This window comes from Elephantulus edwardii, unplaced genomic scaffold, assembly GCF_000299155.1.
Source record: "Elephantulus edwardii isolate Elephantulus edwardi_28Jun2011 unplaced genomic scaffold, EleEdw1.0 scaffold00032, whole genome shotgun sequence".
NCBI lineage: Eukaryota > Metazoa > Chordata > Mammalia > Macroscelidea > Macroscelididae > Elephantulus > Elephantulus edwardii.
Genome location: NW_006399782.1, coordinates 73,327 through 95,328, shown reverse-complemented (window position 1 = coordinate 95,328; position 22,002 = coordinate 73,327). Strand labels below are relative to the sequence as shown.

General features: G+C 43.4%; 1 protein-coding gene across 1 annotated transcript in view; it reads left to right on the top strand.

The window, feature by feature from the left end:
• Positions 1-12,871: 12,871 nt before the first annotated feature.
• Positions 12,872-22,002, top strand: part of XXYLT1 (xyloside xylosyltransferase 1) — a gene marked incomplete at its 3' end in the record, with an annotated part of 70,377 nt that continues 61,246 nt past the window's right edge. The window contains exon 1 of the mRNA XM_006884282.1: positions 12,872-13,375. Coding sequence (XP_006884344.1) covers positions 12,872-13,375 — 504 coding nt within the window. The remainder of the gene's footprint in view (positions 13,376-22,002) is intronic.

The following is a 22,002-nucleotide window of genomic DNA, read 5'->3' as shown; positions in this document are numbered from 1 at the left end:
TAAGTTTAATCTTCTTTTACAAATTATGTGTTTAGTAATACATACTCAGAGTAATGAGAGGTATTTTAAAGCTTGAATTTATCAAATAGGTATAGGTGGAAAAACTGTAACTTGGTAGATAATAAATTTTCTAACATTTTCTCTTATAAATAGGATTTTGTAAATCAATTAAATATTACTTGAGAATCTATATAACAGGAGTGATACTGAAAATAATACACCACAGAAGAGGTTCTGTAATTTGGCCAAATTGCATGTATGCAATGCTTGTGTAGTAATAGTCACTCTATATTAGAATAAATATAAAAATACATTTTATGTATTTGTGAATTCTTTCCAAAGTCTAATTCTAAAGCATTGCATTTTAGTCACAATAAAAGCAGGAATACTAGATAGTACTCATTTTACCTCACAGTAATGAATCATCTGGTCTGTAACATTTTTTATTAGAGTGTACTTTGAAAATAATTGTCAGAAAAGCTCAAGGATAAAGAAAGATGTAAAACAAATTAGCACAAGAAAGCAAAGGACAACTCAGAGCTTTGCAGAGTCCACTCCTGTGTAATCCTAGGACTTGACGACAAGACAAGCACTCCTCACTCGTTTATTCTGAGGCGACCTGGGCAGCATTCCTGGTGGATCCAACCCAGGGAGCATCACTTCCCATCAAAGTGGTGACTGGAATCACCGGTCACTCATGTGGAACCTGTGGTGGTGACACGCTTACCTCCTGTGGCTGATTGATGTGGCCATAACTAGTGTCTGCCCAAATGTAACGGTTAGAAGTATATTTTAAGTAAGCCAAAGATGATCATGGCTGTCTATGGATTTCTCTGGAGAAAAGGAAATTGTTAACAGTGCAGGAAAAGTGGCAATACAAAAATATATTTCTAAGACTTATTTTTTCCCAAATATGCAGAAACTCAATTTTGACTATTTGGGGAGAAATGATGGAGTAAGCAGTAAATGAATAGTTAGAGTGATTATGAGATAGGTTAGCTTCTAGATGAATTGAACTGTGTCAGCTGACAACTTTCATTGTATAGTATGTAACAAATCAGTTTTATTATGCTGTGAAGTATTAAATGTATTATAAGAAATTGTAGGATAAACAATGTTAATATTTTGGGGCTTCCGAAATCAATGCGATTAACCTTTGTTTTCTTTCTGTACTGATCTACAGATCCTGGTTTCTGATTCCTTATTATTAGTCTGTTATCTCATTAACCTAAGAAAACCCCCTAGATTTTCAGAAGAAGAATAGCAGAATATGAAGAGTTCATAAAATAGGGTTTCATGTTAGAATTAAAGTTAATCGAGATAATTTATCTGTAATATGTCATTGTAACATCGTACATATATTTAAGATTTCTAAGGACTTAACATTTACTTTTGGTACAATCCTTAGAAATTCAGAAATTTCTGGGGATTCACTTCAATATAGTGTTTGCCCAATTTATACTGGTCCTCATTGTGGATTTTAATGAGTCCACATGTGTACTTTCTAAAACATGCAAATTTAATTTACCTAGTTATTCATGAAAAAATTCTGGGGAAAAAAGTAAACCTTCATTATCTGAATGACTTAAGTTTGTGATATGTTAAGCAGTATTTTTAAATTACAATTTTACATATGTAAAGTATGGACACAATAAAGCAAATTGTATTTGAGACAATTATGCATATTGAATAATAAGACATTCCCAAATACTCTTTATTGTTATGTTAACTTTTCTGCTTAATAGTACTTTTGACCATGGACATGAGCTGGGGAAATGAGAAGTTTTTATAATTATGTCCAGAATGATGTTAGAGCTACATGACATAGTGCAAAGAAAACAGAACTGGTAGTCTTTACTTTTTGTGGATTTGAGATCCTCACAATAAAATTAGTAGAATGAGAAAAGGTGAACATAAAATACCTATTTGTATAATGTTTTGCTGTTTACAGTGTCCTTTGACATTACTTTTTCTCACCTGATTGTCCCAGCAGGAATTGAGAGCTAAATCTCCAAGCTCTAAGACTGCTCACGTCTCTAAGTCCAATATGTCTAGTTTCTTGCTTTCCTGATGAGATCATTTGCTTTGCTGGTTGGTAGCAGAAGGGACACCAGAACTCATATCCAACTGACTGTTAGTCAGAGGCACTTTCCAGGGATCATGAAGTGATGGGAGATGATTATACAGCAGCAAGATTGGATAATGATCGCAAGCTCTCCTTGTGTTTTGATAACAGACTCCAGATAGTCTCTGGAAGTTGGATATAGTATCACCTTAAAGAGATAAATTGGGATTTGAAAACTAAGTTACTTTTTTTTTTTTTATAGTTGCAAACACTGATGAAAGTAACACATGGTACAAGGAATGTTAATTCACCCATTGCATATAAATTTCTTGATGCTTCAAATGATTATTAGAGGAGGCTTTGATTCCATTTGGTTGAATCTTGACACCCATAATAATGATGTTGTGACATGATTTCCTGCTTACATAAATTTATCCACTTAATGTGGATTAACAGGACAAAGCAATATTTGATTAAACTTTCTCTGCCTTAGTCTTTTCACTGTCTCATGTTCTAGGTTTTTAAATTGTTCATCAACTCTCCCTTATGAGTATTCATTTAAACAGGGAAAGCTTGCTCCATTATAAAGATTGCTGGTGCCATTTATTTTATATGATGATTAAAAGTAAACTTTTTGAAGTGGTGAGCTCCTTCTCTTTATGTATCTACCTATCTATGCTTTGTGGGATTTCTGGATCATTCCAGTCGTAAAGATGTATTACGTGTACTATTTCCTACTACCTGTGGACAGGTGTATTTTAAAGAATGTATAACCAGTACTCCATTTATTTTTTATTAGTCTGTAGAGAATTTGTATCTAATATGGGACTGTAGTTACACTGTAGTTTGTCATAGTAAATGGAGCAAAGTACATTCATTATCTTTATAGTTATTCTAAACTGTATATTATGTAAGAATTGTAAATATTGTACTTGATTAAATACTTTGTATGCTGAAAAATTATGGTAATAAGTCAATAAAAACCTCACCTCTGACATTGATTGTTCTGTCATTATTCAGTTAAGTTCTGTACGTTGCAATTGGCTAATATGTCTCTTGAACCTTATTCTATTTTTTTCTCTCATACTTTTTAAAAATTCTACTTGTATTTATTCAATACATCACTTTTGATGGCTGCAGTATTGTTTTAGTTTCAATTTCACTTCATTTGGTGGACTTTTAGTGACAGTATTTTTTATCCCAGAGCTCGCTTTAATTTCTGGAAATAAAACTGCAGGTTCAAAGGCGACGTATATTTTTGAACCAGTTGCCATACTGATTAGCGGGAGTATTGTTAGGCTCTTGGCTGGAGCTGACCCCAGCTGTCAGGCTAGGGAGGTGATCAGAGACCCCCTGTTGAGGAAGTAACATCTAAGTCAAGGTCTGAAGCAAAATGAGCAGTTACCTAAGTATGGGTCTCATGCAGAGATATTCAAACTTTGATCCCTGGTTCCCTGTTGAGAATCATGGCCTGAGCTTGTGGAAGATATACAGGGCCTGGACTTGGAGTGTTTTTTATCAACTTTCCCAAGTGTTGTAGGTGCCAGCGGAAATTTGGACTGCTTTCTCAGTGGGAGCCTTCCTAGATCTGGACAGGGAAGAGCTGAGCGGTTACTTGGAGCATAGAGTTTAGCCAAAATGTCCTCCAGTAAAGTTGTATAAATGTACAAACACTCGCCTGCTATGTGGGAGAATATCCATTTCTCTGGAACTTTGACAATAGTACAAAAAAGGGATTATCCAGTTTTATAGATGTGGAAAATCATTAAGCTTTGTGTAAGCTATAATTACAACTGGAGACTTAACTGAACTTGTCGCGGTTTTTGAGGGAGCACCAGGGTCCTAGTGACAAGAAGTTGCGCTTTAATCCTGAAAGCATGTGGTTAAAATCCATCACTTTCTCCGTGGGAGAAGAATGGGCAGTCCCTTCGCGTGTGATCAACTATCTTTGAAAACCCATTGGAGAGTTAGCTGTGGGTAAGTTCTGACGCGACGGTACCCAGCAACAACCACAATCACCACAGTTCTTGGTCCACTTAGCCATGTAATAATGCACTCCCCCCCCCAAAAAAAATCAAAACAACCAAAAAAGCAAGCCAGAAAACAAAACTCATTGCTATGAGTCAGCTCTGACTCATTGCTGACCCTCCATTGGGTTTCCAAGGCTGGAAATTGTCCATATTTCTCCTGAGGAGCGACTGGTGGATTTGAACCTGCAGAGAGGTGCTGGCTTTGGTTTGGAAGCATAGCTCACTATGGACTAGACCATCAGGCCTCCCTGTCATATCCCTGGATATGTCTGTTTCAAGCTGAAAGACACACATTCTATGATGCACTATATACTTCTTGTCAGTTTTCATATGTGTGCTCTAGGAGGGCAAGGGTTTTTGTTTTTTCATTGCTATTTCCCAGATGCTACTGTGGTGACTAGCTACCTAGAAGCAACTGTTTCAGTTTGCAGGCAGAAATATACTTCAGGAAGCTGGTGGGTAACAATTTTCTCTATTGGCAAAGAACTGGGAATGAAGAGTCCAGATAACTCTGAAGTAAGACCAGTTTCTTCATTATCTTTTTTTTTCTCTAAAGTCCTATTATTTTTTAAGTCCTATTTTTTAAAAAAAATTATTACTTTTAATGAACTTTTACAGATACTTTGGATTTCCATTATCTTTTTGGATGTGTATTGACTTCCTATGGAGAGTTAAAAGTATATTACTTTTGTATTCATATCCATAACATTTCAGTAGTAATGATGTTAGGTGCCAGTGAATTGAGTACGACTCAACAACCCTTTGAATGACAGATCTGAACCCTGTCCTGTTCTGTGCCATCCTTACAATCTCTGACACACTTGAGCCCATTTGTTGCAGCCACTGTGTCTGTCAGTCTATCTTGTTCTTCTCTTGCTGACTCTCCACCTTTCCAAGCATGTTGTCACTTTCCGAAGAATAATTTCTCCAGGCACTTGCTGGAGAAAGTCAAGGACCGTAGCCTTTAATATGGATTGAAGCTCAATATCAAGAAGACAAAGATTCTCACCACTGGGCTCATTGGCAGCATCATGATAGATGGTGAAGAGATTGAGATTGTTCACAGCTTTAGTCTGCTTGGCTCCACAGTCAACACACTTGGCACCAGTAGCCAGGAAATTAAAAGATGTATTGCACTGGGAAAGTCTGCTGTTAGGGACCTCTCCAAAGTACTAAAGAGCCATGATGTCAGTCTGGAGACCAAGGTACACCTGATCAGGCCATGGTCTTTGCAATCACTTGCTATGCATCAGAGAGCTAGACAATGACTAGGGATGATAGGAGCAGGATTGGTGCTTTTGAGCTGTGGTGTTGGAGAAGAGTATTGAATATACCATCGCCTGCTAAGAGAATGAACAGATTCACCCTAGAGAGGGTGAAGCCAGGCTGTTCCTTGGAGGCAAGGATTCTGAAGCTTCGCCTGACATACTTTGGGCATGATGCAAGGAGGGATCAGTCCTTGGAGAGGGACGTCATGCTTGGGAGGGTGGAAGGACAGCGCAGGAGAGGAAGACCTTCGATGAGATGGATTGATTCAGTGACTGTGGTAATGGGGGTAGGTGTGTCAGAGACAGTAAGATTGGCATGGGATAGAGCAGGGATTAGGGCTGCTGTACATAGGGTCACTATGAGTCGCAGACTACTCGACAGCACATAATAAAACAACAACAACAGTATATGCATAGTATGAAAGACAAAGCTTCATCATCTTTGCTTCCAAGAAGCAACTCTGGCTGCACTTTTCCCAAGACTTATCTTATTCTTTAGGCGGTCCATTGTCCAGCTCTCAGGAGCATAGCATGAACCAGACACACCTTTAGTCCTCAAACTGACATCATAAGTTGATGTAATCCTCAGTAATTTGGAGAGATTCATAAATGCAGACTTCCAGTGCAATACATCTGATCTCTTGACTGCTGGTATCAAGGATGCTGATTGTGGATCTAAGTAAGATGAAATTGTTGACAATTTCAGTCTCTTCTTCATTTGTAATGATGTTGCCTCTTGATCCAGTGGTGAGAATTGATTTCCCTCCCCGAATGTTAAGATATAATCAATATTGAAGCCTGTAGTCTTTCATCTTGTGCAGTAATCATATTAAGTCTTCACTTTCAGCAGGCATAGTTGTGTCACTTCCAATGCACGTTGTTGAGGAGTCTTCCTCTGAATCTGTCACATTCTTCTGAGAGTCCAGCTTCTCAAATTAATTTCTCAGCTGTGATGCTGAACACTGTGCTAGTGGTGTGTCAGATGCCGTAATGGTTACCCATGGTGGACAGTGGTGGAGCTCTCAGATTAAGACGAGCTTGTAAACAGGAGTGGCCTCCACTTCGTAAACCCCATGCCTCTGGAAACTATGAATTTAGAAAAATAACAATAGTTGTAGAACAGGGTTCGTGTCTTTTCTTCATAGGGTCACTAGGAGTTGAATTTGACTTGATGGCACTTAACAACAACAGCAATACAACATTAAATAGGTGTAGAGAAAGGATACAACTCTGATGTACACTGTTCTTAATAATTTTTTCTTAATTTTTAAAATTTTATTTGATGTTATTGTGGCTTTTACATAGAAATGCAATTTTTTCTTATCATTTTATTCATTGTTTTGTACATTTTCTTCCCTCTTCTGCTTCTCCCAGCCCAGCCCAAAATGCACCCCTTGTTCCAGATTGTTGTCACACCTACAATGCCTAATCATATGTTTCTTTCACAGTTCTTGCCCTCATCTCTTCTACTGCAGTGATAATTTATTGTCTGTCTTTTCCCCATTCTCTGCCCAGCTGCCCACCTCCTTCGCCCACCATCTGTCCTGTTAAAACAGTGGTGTTATACAGCGTTTGTCCTTTTGTGACAGAGATATTTCACTCAGCATAATGTCCTCCAGGCTCACCCATGTTGTGTAATGTTTTATAAGTGCATCGTTTTTCAATGCTGCTAAATATTCCATTGTGTAAATGTACTGTAGTGTGTTTACCCATTTGTTCTTGGGTGTTTGGGTTGCTTCTGTCTCTTTGCTGTTGTGGATAATGCAGCAATAAACATGGGTGTGCGTAGATCTGTTTGAGTCATGGCTCTGGTTTCTTTAGGGGATATTCTTAGTAGTGGAATTGCAGGGTCAAATGGTATGTCGATTTCCAACTTTTTGAGAAAACGCCAGTTGACCGTCCATAGAGGTGATACCATTTTACACTCCCACCAGCAATGAGTAAGACTCTCCACAAATTTGCCAGAATTTGTTGTTTGCTGTCCTGTTAAACTTTGCTGTTGTTGCTGGAATGAGATGATTATAGTTGTTTTTATTTACATCTCTGATAACTAGGAATTTTGGACATGTGTTTGTTTGCCATCTGAATGTCTTATTTGGTGAAATGTCTGTTCATATCCTGTGCCTGTTTTGTGATTGGGAAGTTTCCCTTTTTCTTGTTCAAGTGTTGGAATATTCTAGAAATTTTAGATAAAAGGCCCATATGAGATACATCATTGCCCAATAGTTTTTCCCAGTCTGTGGGTTTTCATCTTACCCTGTTGGAGAAGCTTTTTGATGAGCAGAGGGATTTAATTCTTAGAAGGTGCCAGTCATCTATTTTATTCTTTCCTAGTTGTAAGTAAACTTTTTTTAAAAAAAGATTTATAGTCTCTATAATGTATATAATTTATACATGCCATGGTAGCTGAGTCCAAGCAAAAGATAAGTTTTTTATTAATTTTAAAACTTTACATAAGTAACATCATATTTTAACTTGCTAAGTTTTTTTCTTATTCACTCAATAATACTTTTTTGGCATGCATTCACCAGCTCTTAATTGTAACTGCCTATGTTATCTCATTATATGAATAAACAAACCAGCAGCTGTAGCGCTCACATGGACTCATAGTGATCCAATGTGTGTAAAAGTAGAAATGTATTCCCCTGGATTTTCTTGCCCCCCAGTACTGTCTACAAATATAATTCTGTGACATTGATTATATTCTTCAAGTTCGGCAACCACTGTTACAATCTTTTTTTCCCCAGGTTATTTCACCATCACTATCATTAACGTAAACTCAGTGTCTCCTAAGCAAAAACTTTCCCTTTGAACTATTCTTCCACCCGTGGTAACTTCTAATACTCACTGGTTGTTACATACTGGTCTTGCTCATTTCATATAGATGAATTGATGGCATTGTTTGCTTTCTTCTGACTGACCTAATTGTTCAGTAACATATATGACTTTTTTTGCTCAGGCCTGTCATCCGTTGAGTCCATAGGAAATTGCTGGGCAATTCAAACCTGTTGAGGAGTTGAAATTAACCAGTGGCTTCTAAGAAAGATGAGCGATGTTTTCCCACATGATCTATAGCCTTGGAAAAGCAATAGAGAATCAGCTATGAATTGATTCTGACTGTAAGTACCTTTCTTAGTTTTAAGCCATGTAAGAGATGCTGAGAATGGCACAGGATAGGACAGAGTTCAGGCCTGATGATAGGGTCACTAGGAGTCCTACTCGACTCAACGACATCTAACAGTAGCAACAGTGCTCCCTTCCTCTGTTTGCACAGTAGCCCCTTGGTCTAGGTATAAGGTTTCACATGAGCAAAATTCAGTGTTTGGGGATTCCCATTCTTCTCACTGTTCCAAACATAATTTGTGATGATCCACACAGTCAAACACATTTGCATAGTCTATAAAGCACAAATAGATATTCTTCTCATATCCACTGCTTTTAGCCAGGATCCATCTGACTTCAGCGGTGATGTTCCTGATGCCCCAGCCTCTTCTAATCCCAACTTGACCTTCTGGCCGTTCTCTGGCAATGCACTGTTCTAGTAGATTTTTTAGATGATATAGGAAGCTGAAATATGAAATGTTAAATAATTTCTAGAATAAGTGTTAGAGAAGAAAAGTCACCTTCTCAGTGATGTAGATAAGGGTATAAAAGGCAGAGTTCTAAAATTATTTATTCCTTACTCTTGTTGTTATGTGCCATCAAGTTGCCTGAGACTCTCAGCAGCCCAGAATATAAAAGCTCTGAACCCTACCCTATCCTGAGAAATTTCATTGTCTCTGACCCACCTGCCCTCATTACTCCAGTCACTGAGTTAATCCATCTCATCTTGGGTCTTCCTCTACTGCGCTGTCCCTCCACCCTTCTAAGCATGATGTCCTTCTCCAAAGACTGGTTCCTCCTGGCCACATGCCCAAAGTATGGGAAAGGGAGCTTCAAAATCCTTGGCTCCAAGGAGCAGTTCAGTTTCACCCTCTCCAGGACAGACCTATTTGTTCTCTTAGCAGGTCATAGTATGTTCAGTAATCTTCTCCAACAACATGACTCAAAGGCATCCATTCTTCTGTCATCCTTAGTCATTGTCTGGCTCTCTGATGCATTCTAAGTAATTGTGAAGACCATGGCTTGGATCAGGCACACCTTAGTCTCTAGACTGACATCATTGCTATTCAGCACTCTGGAGAGGTCCCTGACAGCACGTTTTCCCAAAGCAATTTGTCTTTTGATTTCCTGACAGCTGGTACCAAAAGTGTTGATTGTGGATCCAAGCAAGCAGAAATTGTTAACAGTATCACTCTCTCTCAATCTATGACGATGTTGCTAATTGGCCCAGTAGTGAGAATCTTTGTTATCTTGATGTTGAGCTTCAATCTATATTAAAGACTGAAGTCTTTGACTATCTCAGATCCTTCTCAGTTTCAACAGGCAGGGTTGTGTCATCTGCATAACACGGGTTTTTGATGAGTCTTCCCCCAATCTTTATGCCACATTCCTCCTCATAGACTCCAGCCTCCCGAATGATCTGTTCCACATGGAGATTGAAAAATGGAGGGAAAATACATCATTGGTGCACACCTTTCCTGATTTTGAACCATGCAGTGTATTCTCATTCTGTTCTGAAGACTACCTCCTGATCCAAGTTTAGGTTTTGCATAAGGACAATCAAGTGTTCTGAGATTCCCATTCTTCTCAAGGTTAGCCATAATTTATTGTGATTAATTTGTGTCAAATGCATTTGTGTAGTCAGTGAAACACTCACATTCCTCTGACTCTCTGCTTTTAGCTAACATGCATCTAATACTGGCTATAGTGTCCCTAGTGCTAAGGCCTTAGCTAAACCCAACTTGTACATTTGGTAGTTCTCTGTTAATGTACTGTTCCAGTAGTTTTTAGATAATCTTCAGCAGGATCTTGCTTGCATGTGAAAGCAATGGTATTGTTCAATAATTTCCACACTCTGTCAGGTCACCTTTTTTTGGGGGGGGATGAGAATAAATATGGATCTCTTCCAGCCAGTTGGCCAGGTAGTTGTCCCCCAGATTTCTTGCTACAGACTGGTGAGCATGTCCAGGACAGCATCTGTTTGTTAAAATATGTCAGTTGATATACCATCAATTCCTAGAGCCTTGGTTTTTTGCCAGTTCCTTTAGAGTAGCCTGAACTTCCTCCATCATCACCATTGCCTCTTGATCATATGTTGTTTAATTAAATTCTTCTGTGTTGGCCAATTCTTTTTGGTGCCTCTGTGTACTCCTTCTAGCTTCATTTGATGCTTCCTGAGTCATTCAACATTCTGCCTAAAGAATCCTTAAGATATTTAGAATGTAATAATAGAGCTGCGGCATACTGCTGTGGAGAGTTTGTGGAAGTTGTGATGAAATTTTATATGGAAATTTGGGGTTTGGCATTTGTGAATTCAGAAAAGCTATGGCCGCTAATTTTTTTATATGGCATATTTAGACTGGTGTTTTTTGATTATTGGTGTGGGTTTGGTTTGTTGTTGTTTTTGTTTTGTTTTAGCATTTGAAGTATCTAACCTAGTTTACTTAAATAGATCTACTTGCTAAGTTTTAGACACCATTCTAACTACTTCATATCCACTGTCTCTTAAAAGTTTATAATGCACAAGCAATATCACACTCCTTGTTGTCAAGTTGAATCCTACTCATAGTGACCTTAGAGGACATAGTAGACCTGACTATAGGAGCTGACACCCATATCTTCCGTCTGAGTAATAGCAGCCAAGTGCTCAACGAGGGCGGGGTACTCAGGCTAGGGGAGATGCCTCAGAGATTAAATAACCTGTGTGAAGTCTAACAACTTGCAGAGCTGAGCTTCCAACCTGGTCAGTCCATTTCACAGTTTGTTCTCATAACCTCAGTATAATTGGTGGACACTTGGAAAATTAGTTACTGCTTTGAAAGCTAATCTTGGCTGAAAGCTTAGCCTTTAGACACACAGTACAGTCAGATTTTGACTTTCGCTACTTGCTAACAATGGTATTGGACAATTTGCCTAAATTTCAGTTTCTTTGCTAAATGGGAATGAAGGATGCTTTCACCGCCCAGAGCTGCTAGGATTAGAACGAAGGTAAAAGTTATTCCTCAAGCTAATTCTCAAGCTATTTGTTTGGGGTCCCCCCACCATCCTTAGCCCAGTATCAGAAGTCCAGGGCTGCTCAAAAATAAGTGTTGTTCCAGGTGAAAAGAACAGTAGTAAAAAGGAGAGTCTAATAAAGCGGTTTACCACTCACAGTCTGAAATTCAACCAACTGGTTTGAGATAACCCAGCTTTCTTCTTAAGAGCTGGTGGTGAATCTGAACAGCCAGAGAGGCTGACTTTTGAATTAGCAGAGCAACTCCTTACAGACGCCACCAGAGTAATATGATCATTGTAAAACAAACTTTAATGCTTTAGAAAGAGCTCTAGCGGGTCCCATGCATTTGGACATGTTGGAAGGACGGACCAGTACCCGGAGGAGGACATCATACTTGGGTGAGTCAAAAGCAGAGGTAGAGCCTCAAGGAGTTAGAGGGGAGCCGCTGTAGCAATGGGCTCAAGCCAAGCAATGGTTGTGAGAATGGCCTGTTCAGGCCCTGCAGTCAGCAGTGTGTGTCAGGTAGTGTTCCAAGTTCTTAATGTAATGTATCAGAGAGCTGAACAGTGACTAAGGATGACAGATGAAGAATTGAAGTCTTTGAATTGTGGTGCTGGAGAAGTCTTGAACATACATGGACTGCCAAGAGAACAAACAGGTCTCTCCTGAAGAGAGTGATGGCTATTCGGGTCCGCCATCAGCTCTTAGGGAGAAAGTTGTTTATCTCCTTCATTTATGATTTGACAGCCTGGCAAACCGAATGGATGAGTCATAACCCACTCCTACTCGGACTCCAAGGCAGCAAGTTTTTTTGGCGTTAATAGACGTCTGCCGAATTACTCCGTACTTAGAGCAGAGAGGGCTGAGGCCTGTCTCAGAGTGGCGATTTTAATCTCAGATATCACTATCGTGAATGGGAAGAGGAGCTTGCCCGGTTAAACTCTATAGCCCAGCTAGTCTCCAATGAGTGAAAGGAATGGGGAGAAGAGATTGAAGACTAAAAAATTAGCAACGGGGTGGGGAGAAAAAATGAAAAGTTTTCCATTTTTGTGTGTCCGGATTAAGTATTTTTTCTGACAGGATGTCCTGTGGGGTTTAGGAACTCTGGCTTGACAGGATTTTTTTTTTTTTTTAATACAATCCTCCAGCCTTCTAGACAGACGCCTGAGCCTGGAGGTGCCTTAGGACAAGAGTGGGCCATCCAGGGCATCTGTCGGAATCTAGGACCCAGCGGCTGTAGCGCACGCCCTGGTGCCACCTCTCTGCGCATCGGAGGCTTCGGATTGGGTTTGTTGAGCGTGGTCCTGCCCCCTGCCATGGCCGCTGCTAGCTGCTTGGCTTCCTAGTTGTCGGGCGGGGTACTGATCACAGTCGCCTCTCCGCGGCTGCTTGGTGAGCCAGCGCGCAGCGCATGGGTCTCCTCAAAGGCGGGTCCCCATGCGCTCGGACCATGGTGCGCTTGGGCGCTGTGCGCTCCCACTACTGCGCGCTGCTGCTGGCTGCGGCGCTCGCCGTCTGTGCCTTCTACTACCTGGGCTCCGGCAGGGAGACCTTCTCCAGCGCCACCAAGAGGCTGAAGGAGGCCCGCGCCGGGGCTCCCGCCGCGCCCTCGCCCCTCTCGCAGGAGCTGGCACGCAGTTCCGCAGCACCGGCGCCCGGGGCCAAGGCCAAGAGCCTGGAGAGCGGGGGAGCCGGGCCGGTGGACTACCACCTGCTGATGATGTTCACCAAGGCGGAACACAACGCTGCGCTGCAGGCCAAGGCCCGAGCCGCGCTGCGCTCGCTGCTGCGCTTCGCCAAGTTCGAGGCTCATGAGGTGCTTAACCTGCACTTCGTGAGCGAGGAGGCCAGCCGCGAGGTGGCTAAGGCCTTGTTGCGGGAACTACTGCCGCCTGCCGCGGGCTTCAAGTGCAAGGTGAGCGGGGCTGCAGCTGGGAACTCCTGGCTAGTGGTCCCAGAGCGTAGTCAGTGCGTGCGTCGGGCTGAGTTCTGGAAGGCAGAGTCTGGCCATCGTTGGGCTGTCGGCCGCTGTTAACCCTGGCCCTTCCCGAATTGTGTATTCACATTGCAGGGGTGCGGGGGAGTAAGGTGCACTCAGCTAGTGCTCGGTGTTTACTGGCCATCCCACCAACCTCTCCCCACCTTAGTGCCAGCTCCATCAGGAGAGTTGGCCCCTGGCTTTCTGCTGGCATTGCGGGACTCGGTGCCTTCAGACCTGGCATCTGTTTTTATTCTCTTCAGTCTTTGCCTTTTGACAGTGGGCTAGGTCATTTGAAAGCACCAATTACCATCCTGAGCAGAGTCTGTGGGAGGGGCCTGGTGAGGTTGGCGCAGGTGCCAAAGTTGTAGAGACATTGCGCTTTAGCTTGTTCTGTGGTAGCTGTGCAAGCCCGACCACTCAACGAGCTCATCCCCTCATGTGCCCCCTTCCTTGCCCTTAGGGGTCACCTGTTTTGAGGAGCCACAGGTTCCTCTTAAAGCTGTAAGAAATGGAGATATGTTCTGGGGAGAGCTGAACTCCCGAAGTCTCTGAGGCTAAATCAGACGGCCTCTGGGCTCAACTCCTCATCTTCTAATTTCGTAACCTGGCTCAGCTTGTCAGAGATTGAGATCATGCCTTTGAAGAAATTGCCGGGATCACATTGTTTGTCTCTTTTTGCTCCAGTGGTTGCATCAGATTTTTTTCATGAAGACTGAGCTCTATCTCTCATTGCATTTGAGTCAGAACTGATTCCTAGCTGACGCTCCATTGCGTTTCTGAGTGCATGGGAGGATATTGCTCACCTTTTTCTCAGGGAGCTTCTGGTCGATTTGAACCACCAGAGTAGCTGTCTTGGGATTAGCAGTTCAAGACCACCAGAGCGCTCTTGCATCGTGGTCAATAAATACAACAACTCATTGCTGTTTACTGAGAACTGGTAGCTGACTCTGTAGAGGGTTTCTGACGCTGTGAATCACACAGGAGGAGATTGTCCATCTTACTCCCGTGGAGCTGCTGGTGGAGTTAAACTTAGAAACATGTGACCTTTGACTTAGTGGTATAACTTTCTAAAAACGTTGCCAACAGATACTCAAACTCATTGCCATTGAGTTGGAATCAACGAAGAGCTACCTCTCCAGTGAGATTTTAAAAGCTGTAAATAGATTGTGAGGAGATGTCCAGTTTTCTCTCAGGGAGAAACTTGTGGATTCCAACCTTGTGCCTTTGGGTTGAAAGTTGTTATTGTTTTCACCATCAAGTCAGAACCAACCTATAGCTGATTCTCCAGCGGGTTTTCAGAGGCAGATTGAACCGCGTGCTTTTGGAATTGCAGTACAGCTTTTGGCCACTAGGGCCACCAGAGCTTGAGTTGATATTGCAACTTCTTAGTCCACTAGGCCACCAAGAGCTACCTTAAGGAGTGGTGATGGTTGTTACGTACCACTGAGTTAGAACCGACCTTTAGAGCTAACTTTTTTAGGTTAGAGCTGACCCTCTTGGTTAGGGCTGACGCTCTGGAGGTCAGGGCTGACCCTCTGTAGGTTAGAGCTCTGTGCATTGAAGCTGATGCTCTGGACGTTAGGGCTGACTGTCCACTCTCCAGCAGGTTTTCAGAGGCAGTAAAGCACACAGGAGGGGACTGCCCATCTTTCTCCCACAGAGCAGCTGGTGGGTCCAAACTACATGCCTTTGGGTTGGCAGCACATCCTACCCCTAGACCACCAGAGCCCCCCTGCATATGTAGTTGGAAGTGGGCATGTGAGGCAAGACTAGCACCTTTTGTGCTTGTGCCCAGAAGAGGAGCAGCTGCCAGGGGCCTGCAGAGTTCTTCCTTGTTGCCTGTGGTGTGAAACCCCAGTTTCTTGTGATGGCTCTGAGCCTGGCCCTCCTTTCTGGCCCTCGCCTCTCATCTTTCCCCTAAAGGCACCTTACATCTTAACCACACTGAATATGACTTCACAGAGCTCTGCTTTGTCCCAGAATATCTTTTTCCTCTTATGTCTTAGGATACTCTTTATTCGGCTTTCACCTGTCCTGAGGATGCCCCACATCTGTAGAGAGAGTCTGTGCCTTGCCTGTCTCTCTGTAGCACTCCATTCCTGTATTCCTGTCCACCCCCCCACCCCTGCCAGCATTAAAGGGGCTCCCCCCGCCTCCGCCAGTACAGCCCGTGAGCCCAGGAATATCCACTGTGGTCAGAGGTGGGTGTGGGAGCCTGGACAGCCTTCTGCAGGAGCACAAGAATCCAGGTCCTGGAACTAGTGGCTGGAAGGGTCTTTCAAAGCCATTGTCATAGTAGGCTGGTGACCACCTTGACTTACCGAGTTGAAGACTCTGGATGGGGAGCCTGACCTCTGTCCCTGGTGATCTTTAGGATTCTTTTTTTATTTATTTTATTATTAATTTCAATGAACATCTACAGAGATTTTGGATTTCTATTCATTCATTGTTGCACTTTTCTCCCTGCCCACCCCATCTCCACCCCCAGTTCGCTCTTCTCCTTGAAAAGCAAAAGAAAAACTCCTTCATTGGTATACAGTCCCCACACACTCTCCCACCCCCACCCTGAGTATACTCCACTCTGTAGCCCTCATTCCAAACTCTTATGATAATCATAATGCCCTAAAATATATTACTTTTAAACTGTTCTCTCCCTCATCGGCTTCAATGCAGTAAACAGAATTGATCCAGTTTTTCTCAGTCTTACCCCCACCCTGATGTCAGCCCCATTCTACAACAGTGGCACCATACAGCATTTGTCCCTTTGTGACTGAGATATTTCACTCAGCATAATGTCCTCCAGGATCACCCATTTTGAATAATATTTCATGAGTTCCTTGTTTTTCAATGCAGCATAGTATTCCATTGTGTGAATATACCATAGCTTCTCTATCCATTCGTGTATTGATGGACATTAGGTTGTTTCCAACTTCTTGCTATTGTGAACAAAGCCGCGATAAACCTGGGTGTGCATTTATCTGCTTGGATGTCGGTTATTGTCTCTTTAGGGTATATTCCCAGTAGTGGAATTGCTGGGTCAAACAATATCCTTCACAATAGCTAATCACAAGATAAAATATTTGGGAGTAAATATAACTAGAAGCACAAAGGATCTATTAAAAAATTATAAAACATTACTACAAGAAACAAAAAGAGACCTGGAGAAGTGGAAGAATATTCCTTGCTCATGGATAGGAAGACTCAGTCTTGTGAAAATGGCAATACTACCAAAGGCAATTTACATGTTTAATGCAATTTTACATGTTCATTTAATTTACACGTTTATGCAATCCCAATACAAATATGAATCCATTCTTTAACGAGATGGAAAAGGCAATCTCCAGCTTCATTTGGAATGGAAAGAATAAACAAAGCACTCCTTAAAAATAGAAAAAAGGTGGGAGGCATCTCACTCCCTGATTTCAAATCCTACTACACTGCCATGGTAGTCAAGACAGCATGGTACTGGTACAATGACAGACACATAGATCAATAGAATAGAATTGAGAACCTGGAAATCTGCCCATCTGTTTATGGTCAACTGATTTTTGACAAGGAGATGAAATAAGTTAGGTGGGGAAATGACAGCCTTTTCATTTTATTTATTTATTTACTTATTTACTTTATTTTTCTTATGTGTGTGTGTGTGTGTGTGTACCGTCAAATCAGATTTGACTGGTACAGGAGGAGATTGTTCCTCCTTCTCCAGCAAAGCATCTGGTGGATTTGAACTGCTCACCTCTGGGATCGCAGTGCAGCTTCTTGCCATTAGGCCACCAGAGCTCGCTAATGACAACCTTTTTAACAAATGGTGTTGGCCAATTTGGAAAACTATCTGCAGAAGAATTAAGCAAGATCCACACCTCACTTCATATACAAAAACCAACTCAAGGTGGATCATGGACCTAGGACTAAAACCCAGGACTATAAACTTCATTAAAGAAAAGCTTGGAAGAACTTTAGTAGTCCTAATCCACAACATAAAGAGTCTTCCAAGTATCCTGAAAAATTTACAGCCAGGAGAAGATAAAATAGATGAATGGGACGCACATCCAAAACTTCTCCAGCAGGGTAAAAAGGGAAGACACAGACTGGGAAAAAGTGTTTGGTAATGACATGTCAGATAAGGGACTTACATCTAGAATTTATAAAATATTTGAGCACCACAACAAGATCTTTAGGATTCTAATGTTTGAAAAATGGAGCTCTGGTGTCCCAGTGGGTGAGGAGTTAAGTTACTGTATGTTATGTACTGTTGAATTAAAACTGACCCGTAGCTGATTCTCCAGCAGGTTTTCAGAAGCAGTAGATCACATGAGAGGAAACTGCCCAATTTTCTCCCATGGAGCAGCTTGTGGGTTAGAACTGAGGGCCTTTGGGTTGGCAGCACAGCTCCTTAACACTGGGCCACCAGTCTGGAGGTCATTGCCAACCCGGAAACAGGCAGTTGAATACACCATCTGCGCCACAGTAGGTGGGCAGTCTCCACCAGTGTGATTTACAGCCTCTGAAAACTTGCTGGCGGCTCAGCTCTGAGTTGCTTCTGACTCGATGGCACACACAACAGTCCAGAAGAGAACACCGAGTGCCTTTGCTGGCCAGCTCCCACCCCAGAGGTCAGCATTGGCACCTCTTCACTGCCTTCGTCGGTTTTGCCCAGGTTCGGTGTACGGCAGACATTGCTGGGTCCCTGCCCTCTTTCTCTGCTGCAGCCACTGCTGCTGTGACGACGTGCCTGTGCTTCCAGCCCACCTGCCTTTGCCTGTGCCGTTCTGTCAGGTGCCTTCTCTTCACATCTCAGTCTCGCCCACTTTGATGTCCGTCTTCGTCTTGGAAATGTTCAGGGAGTTCCCTTTGTGTGACTAAGTCGATTCAGATTTAGAAAACCTGGGAAGACCTTCTAGGACAGAGTAAGACCGTCCAAAAGGGTTTCCAGGCAGGAGCCTCTATGGGAGGAGAATGTGAAGTCTTTTTTCCTGCAGTAACACCCTTACAGGGATCTCTGGTGGCCTAGTGGTAAGAAGCTGCACTGCAATCCTAAAGGCTTGCAGTTTGAAGCCACAAGCTGCTCCATGGGAGGGTGAGCACTCTCCTTCAGTGTGATTAACTGCCTCTGAAAACCCACAGGGTCAGCTATGGGTCCGTTCTGACTCGTCAGTATGTAACAACAGCAGCAATACCCTTGTAGACCCTTGTAGCAGTTGAGCATGTGACCTTTGTGCCCCCAGTCCCCCTAGCTGACTGGCATCTCTTCTTTTGCCTCTGGTACCTGTCTCCCTTGGTGCTGTGACTGCATCTTGTCTTCTCACCCATTCCCATGCACGAGGCCTGGCACATGGCCAGTACCAGAAATGCTCTCTGTTCAGGGGAAGGGCCAGCCTCAGGGTGCTTGGAGCCTGTGTTTCATGCCCTCTTCCTTGGCTCCACTCTGTCCTGGTAGCCACAGCTCTCCTGCAGGGCCTCTAAACCAGTAACCAAATTGACTCCTGAATATCGTGTGACGTCATGGGACAGGGTGGAACCGCCATGTAGGGTTTCCAAGTCTGTAAATCTTTCTAGAAGCAGACTGTCTCTGAATTCTTCCATGGAGCGGCTTGTGGCTTCAAATTGAAACAGTGACCTTTCGGTTAGCGGCTGACTGCTTTAAACACCATACTACCAGGGTGCCATTGTAGTTGATGAGGGTGTTTTTCAATTAAGTGAAATTGACATAGACTGCAAGGAGTTAACAGGTGAATACTTTTTGAAAGGTTTCCCACTTAATAGCAAAGCCATGATTTTTCTGGTTTACGTGAACAGCGTTCTAGCTAATGTTGAATGAATGCAAATGAGTCACTAGGAGTGAGGACAGTGGGCTAGTGTGAGGACAGCACGCTGTGAGGACACCACTCACAGGCAGGGTTCATTCTGTTGTGTGTGTGTGAGTCAGGACTGGCTTGACAGCACCTAAGGAAGTGGTGCTCTGTCCCACTGATATTTCATGTCACCTGTTCCACAGAAATGGCAGTTAACATGTGTTTGTTTCAGTGTCACATAAACCAGCTTGAGTAGAGCCATTTGGGTGAGGGCACACGTTTTCACCCTTTCAAGGAAGAGGTCCTTGTCCTCATGGTCCAGGGTGGCTGCTGGAGCTGTGGCCATTACATCTGTGTCCCAATATCAGGAGGGAGAACTGGTGCACTGGAGCTTGCTTCTGCCCTCTCCAACCTCAGCAGAACTTTTCTTTTCATCTTGTGAGTCAGAATTTACTCAGACAGCCCTTGATTAAGGTTCAGCTAATAAGGAGAGGAGGGGGCTTTGGTGGCTTAGAGGTAAGAAGCTGCACTGTACTCCCAAAGGCATGCAGTTCAAATTCACCAGCTGCTGCACGGGAGAAGGATGGACAATTTCTTCCTGTGTGATTTATTGCCTTTGAAAACCTGCTGGAGAGTCTGCTATGGTCAGTTCTGACTTAACAGCAAACAGCAGCAGCAATAAGGAAAGGGAGCTTTGGTGGCCTAATGGTAAGAAGCTGCACTGTAATCCCAAAGTCACATGGTTCGAATCCACCAGCTGCTCCACAGGGGAAGGATAGGCAGTTTCCTTCTGGTTGGTACTGGTTAATACTGACTCAGTGGCACACAGCAAACAACAACAATAGAGGAGCGTGGGTTGTGGGTTAAGCAGCTGATGTGCCTTGGCTGCCTAAGCCTGGCCCTTAGGAATCTGCTTTGTGGAGCCTCAGAAGCACTGAGCATGTGTGTGTGGACCCTGAGTTTTCAGTTGTGGGGTCATGCAGGAGCCCTCACCACTTAGCATCACACTCAGGCAGTTCCTCTCCACTCTGAGACCAAGTGGGCTGGATGCGAGATGGTGCTGAGGGAGGGACACAGGGCTGCATTAAACTCTGTTACTGTCCAGGTATTAGGTGGTGAGAGGGTGAACCATCTCACCTCTTGGAGCCTCCACGACCTTGTCTCTGGTTACTGTTAGGGTTCGTGCACTCATCTCCCGCTGTGACTGCGAGCGTGCATTGCTCTGATGCTGTTTAGCACCTTGCCCAGTGCTATAGTGTGTGCTGTTTTGGGTCCATCCTCCTAATATTGCTCCACTTTGCTGACTTCTGGGGAAGTAGATACTGTTGAGCAGGCCCTAGAGCACCTTGATGCTGTGATGTCTCACCTGGGGCCTGGGGCCATCCTGCCACACCTTTCTTAAGCTGTTCTGCATGGCCAGCACCTTGCAGAGGACTTCTCTCCAGCCATTGTATATGCTGTAGCATCCTTCAGCTTTTCAGGGATTTTTCTTTCTTTCTTTTTTTTTTAAATTGAGCATTGTAAGACAAGAGGGGCCAGCATTTGGCAAAAGAGGTCATACCTGGAAAGGTTGAGACTCAGAGAGAAAGACTCCAGCCACATGGGTTGACACAGTGACTGTGTAACAGTGGACTCGTGATCTAGTTGGCTCTGACTCACAGTGACCCTGTTGCCAACAGATCAGAGCCTGGCCCTGCCCTTTGCCATCCTCATGAGTTCTGATAGGCTTCAGCTCATTCACTGTTACAGTCACGGGGGAAGTCTAACTTATTGAGGGTTTTCCCCTCTTTTTCTGACCCTCCACCTTCCCAGCATGATGTCTTCTTCCAGTGAATGGTCCCTCCTGACAACACACACAGGGTATGTGAGACCAGGATGCCTCTAAGGTGAACTCGGGCTGTACTTTCTCCAAGACAGACTGGTACTTTGGACAGTCCGCGGATGGTCAGGACTCTTCTCCAGCACCACAGGTCAAAGGCACGGATTCTTCTGTCTTCCTTATTCATTGTCCACCTTTCAGATGCATAGGAAGCAACTGCAAATGTCATGACTTGGATAAGGCCCACCTTAATTTTTAAGCTGGTATCCTTGCCCTTTGGCATGTTAAAGAAATCCTTGACTGCAGATTTTCCCAGCACACTATATCTGCTGATTCTGTAGATAATGATTGTGGATCAGTTTACAACCTTCTAAAACATCAGGGAAGGACGTCAGGTGGTGGAGTCCATATGCATTTGCATTGCTAACCCAGAATGTGACGGTTTGAATCCATTTTGACTCCTTGAGAGAAAGGTAGAGGATCTCTCATTTTTGAGCCCTGGAACCCCAGTGGAGGGGCAGCTATGAGTCGGTTCTGACTTGCTGGCAGTGAGCAAACCTCAGGTCTGCTCTGTTCTGTAGGTTCCCATCAGTCGTGACATCTCAACTCGATGGCAGTGGGGTTTGGGGAGAGGGTGGATCGGGAATGCCTCACTGACAAAGCACATTTGAACAGAGACCTGAAGGAAGTGTAGCATGAGCTCCTCAGACCTCCTGGGAAGAGAGAACAAGGGGGAATGTCTGGGCTGGGAGAAGAGATCTTGCCTGCATGTTAGCAGTGTGCCTCTCCCTCCTGGACTGTAACCTCCTAGACAGCAGGAACCTGATTTCCCTTCTTCTACTGAGCTTTGAAATGTTGTTGTTATGTGCCATCCAGTCCAAACTGATGCATAGCTGACCCGGCAGAGGCAGTAAATTGCATAAGAAGAGATTGTCCATTCCCCCCCC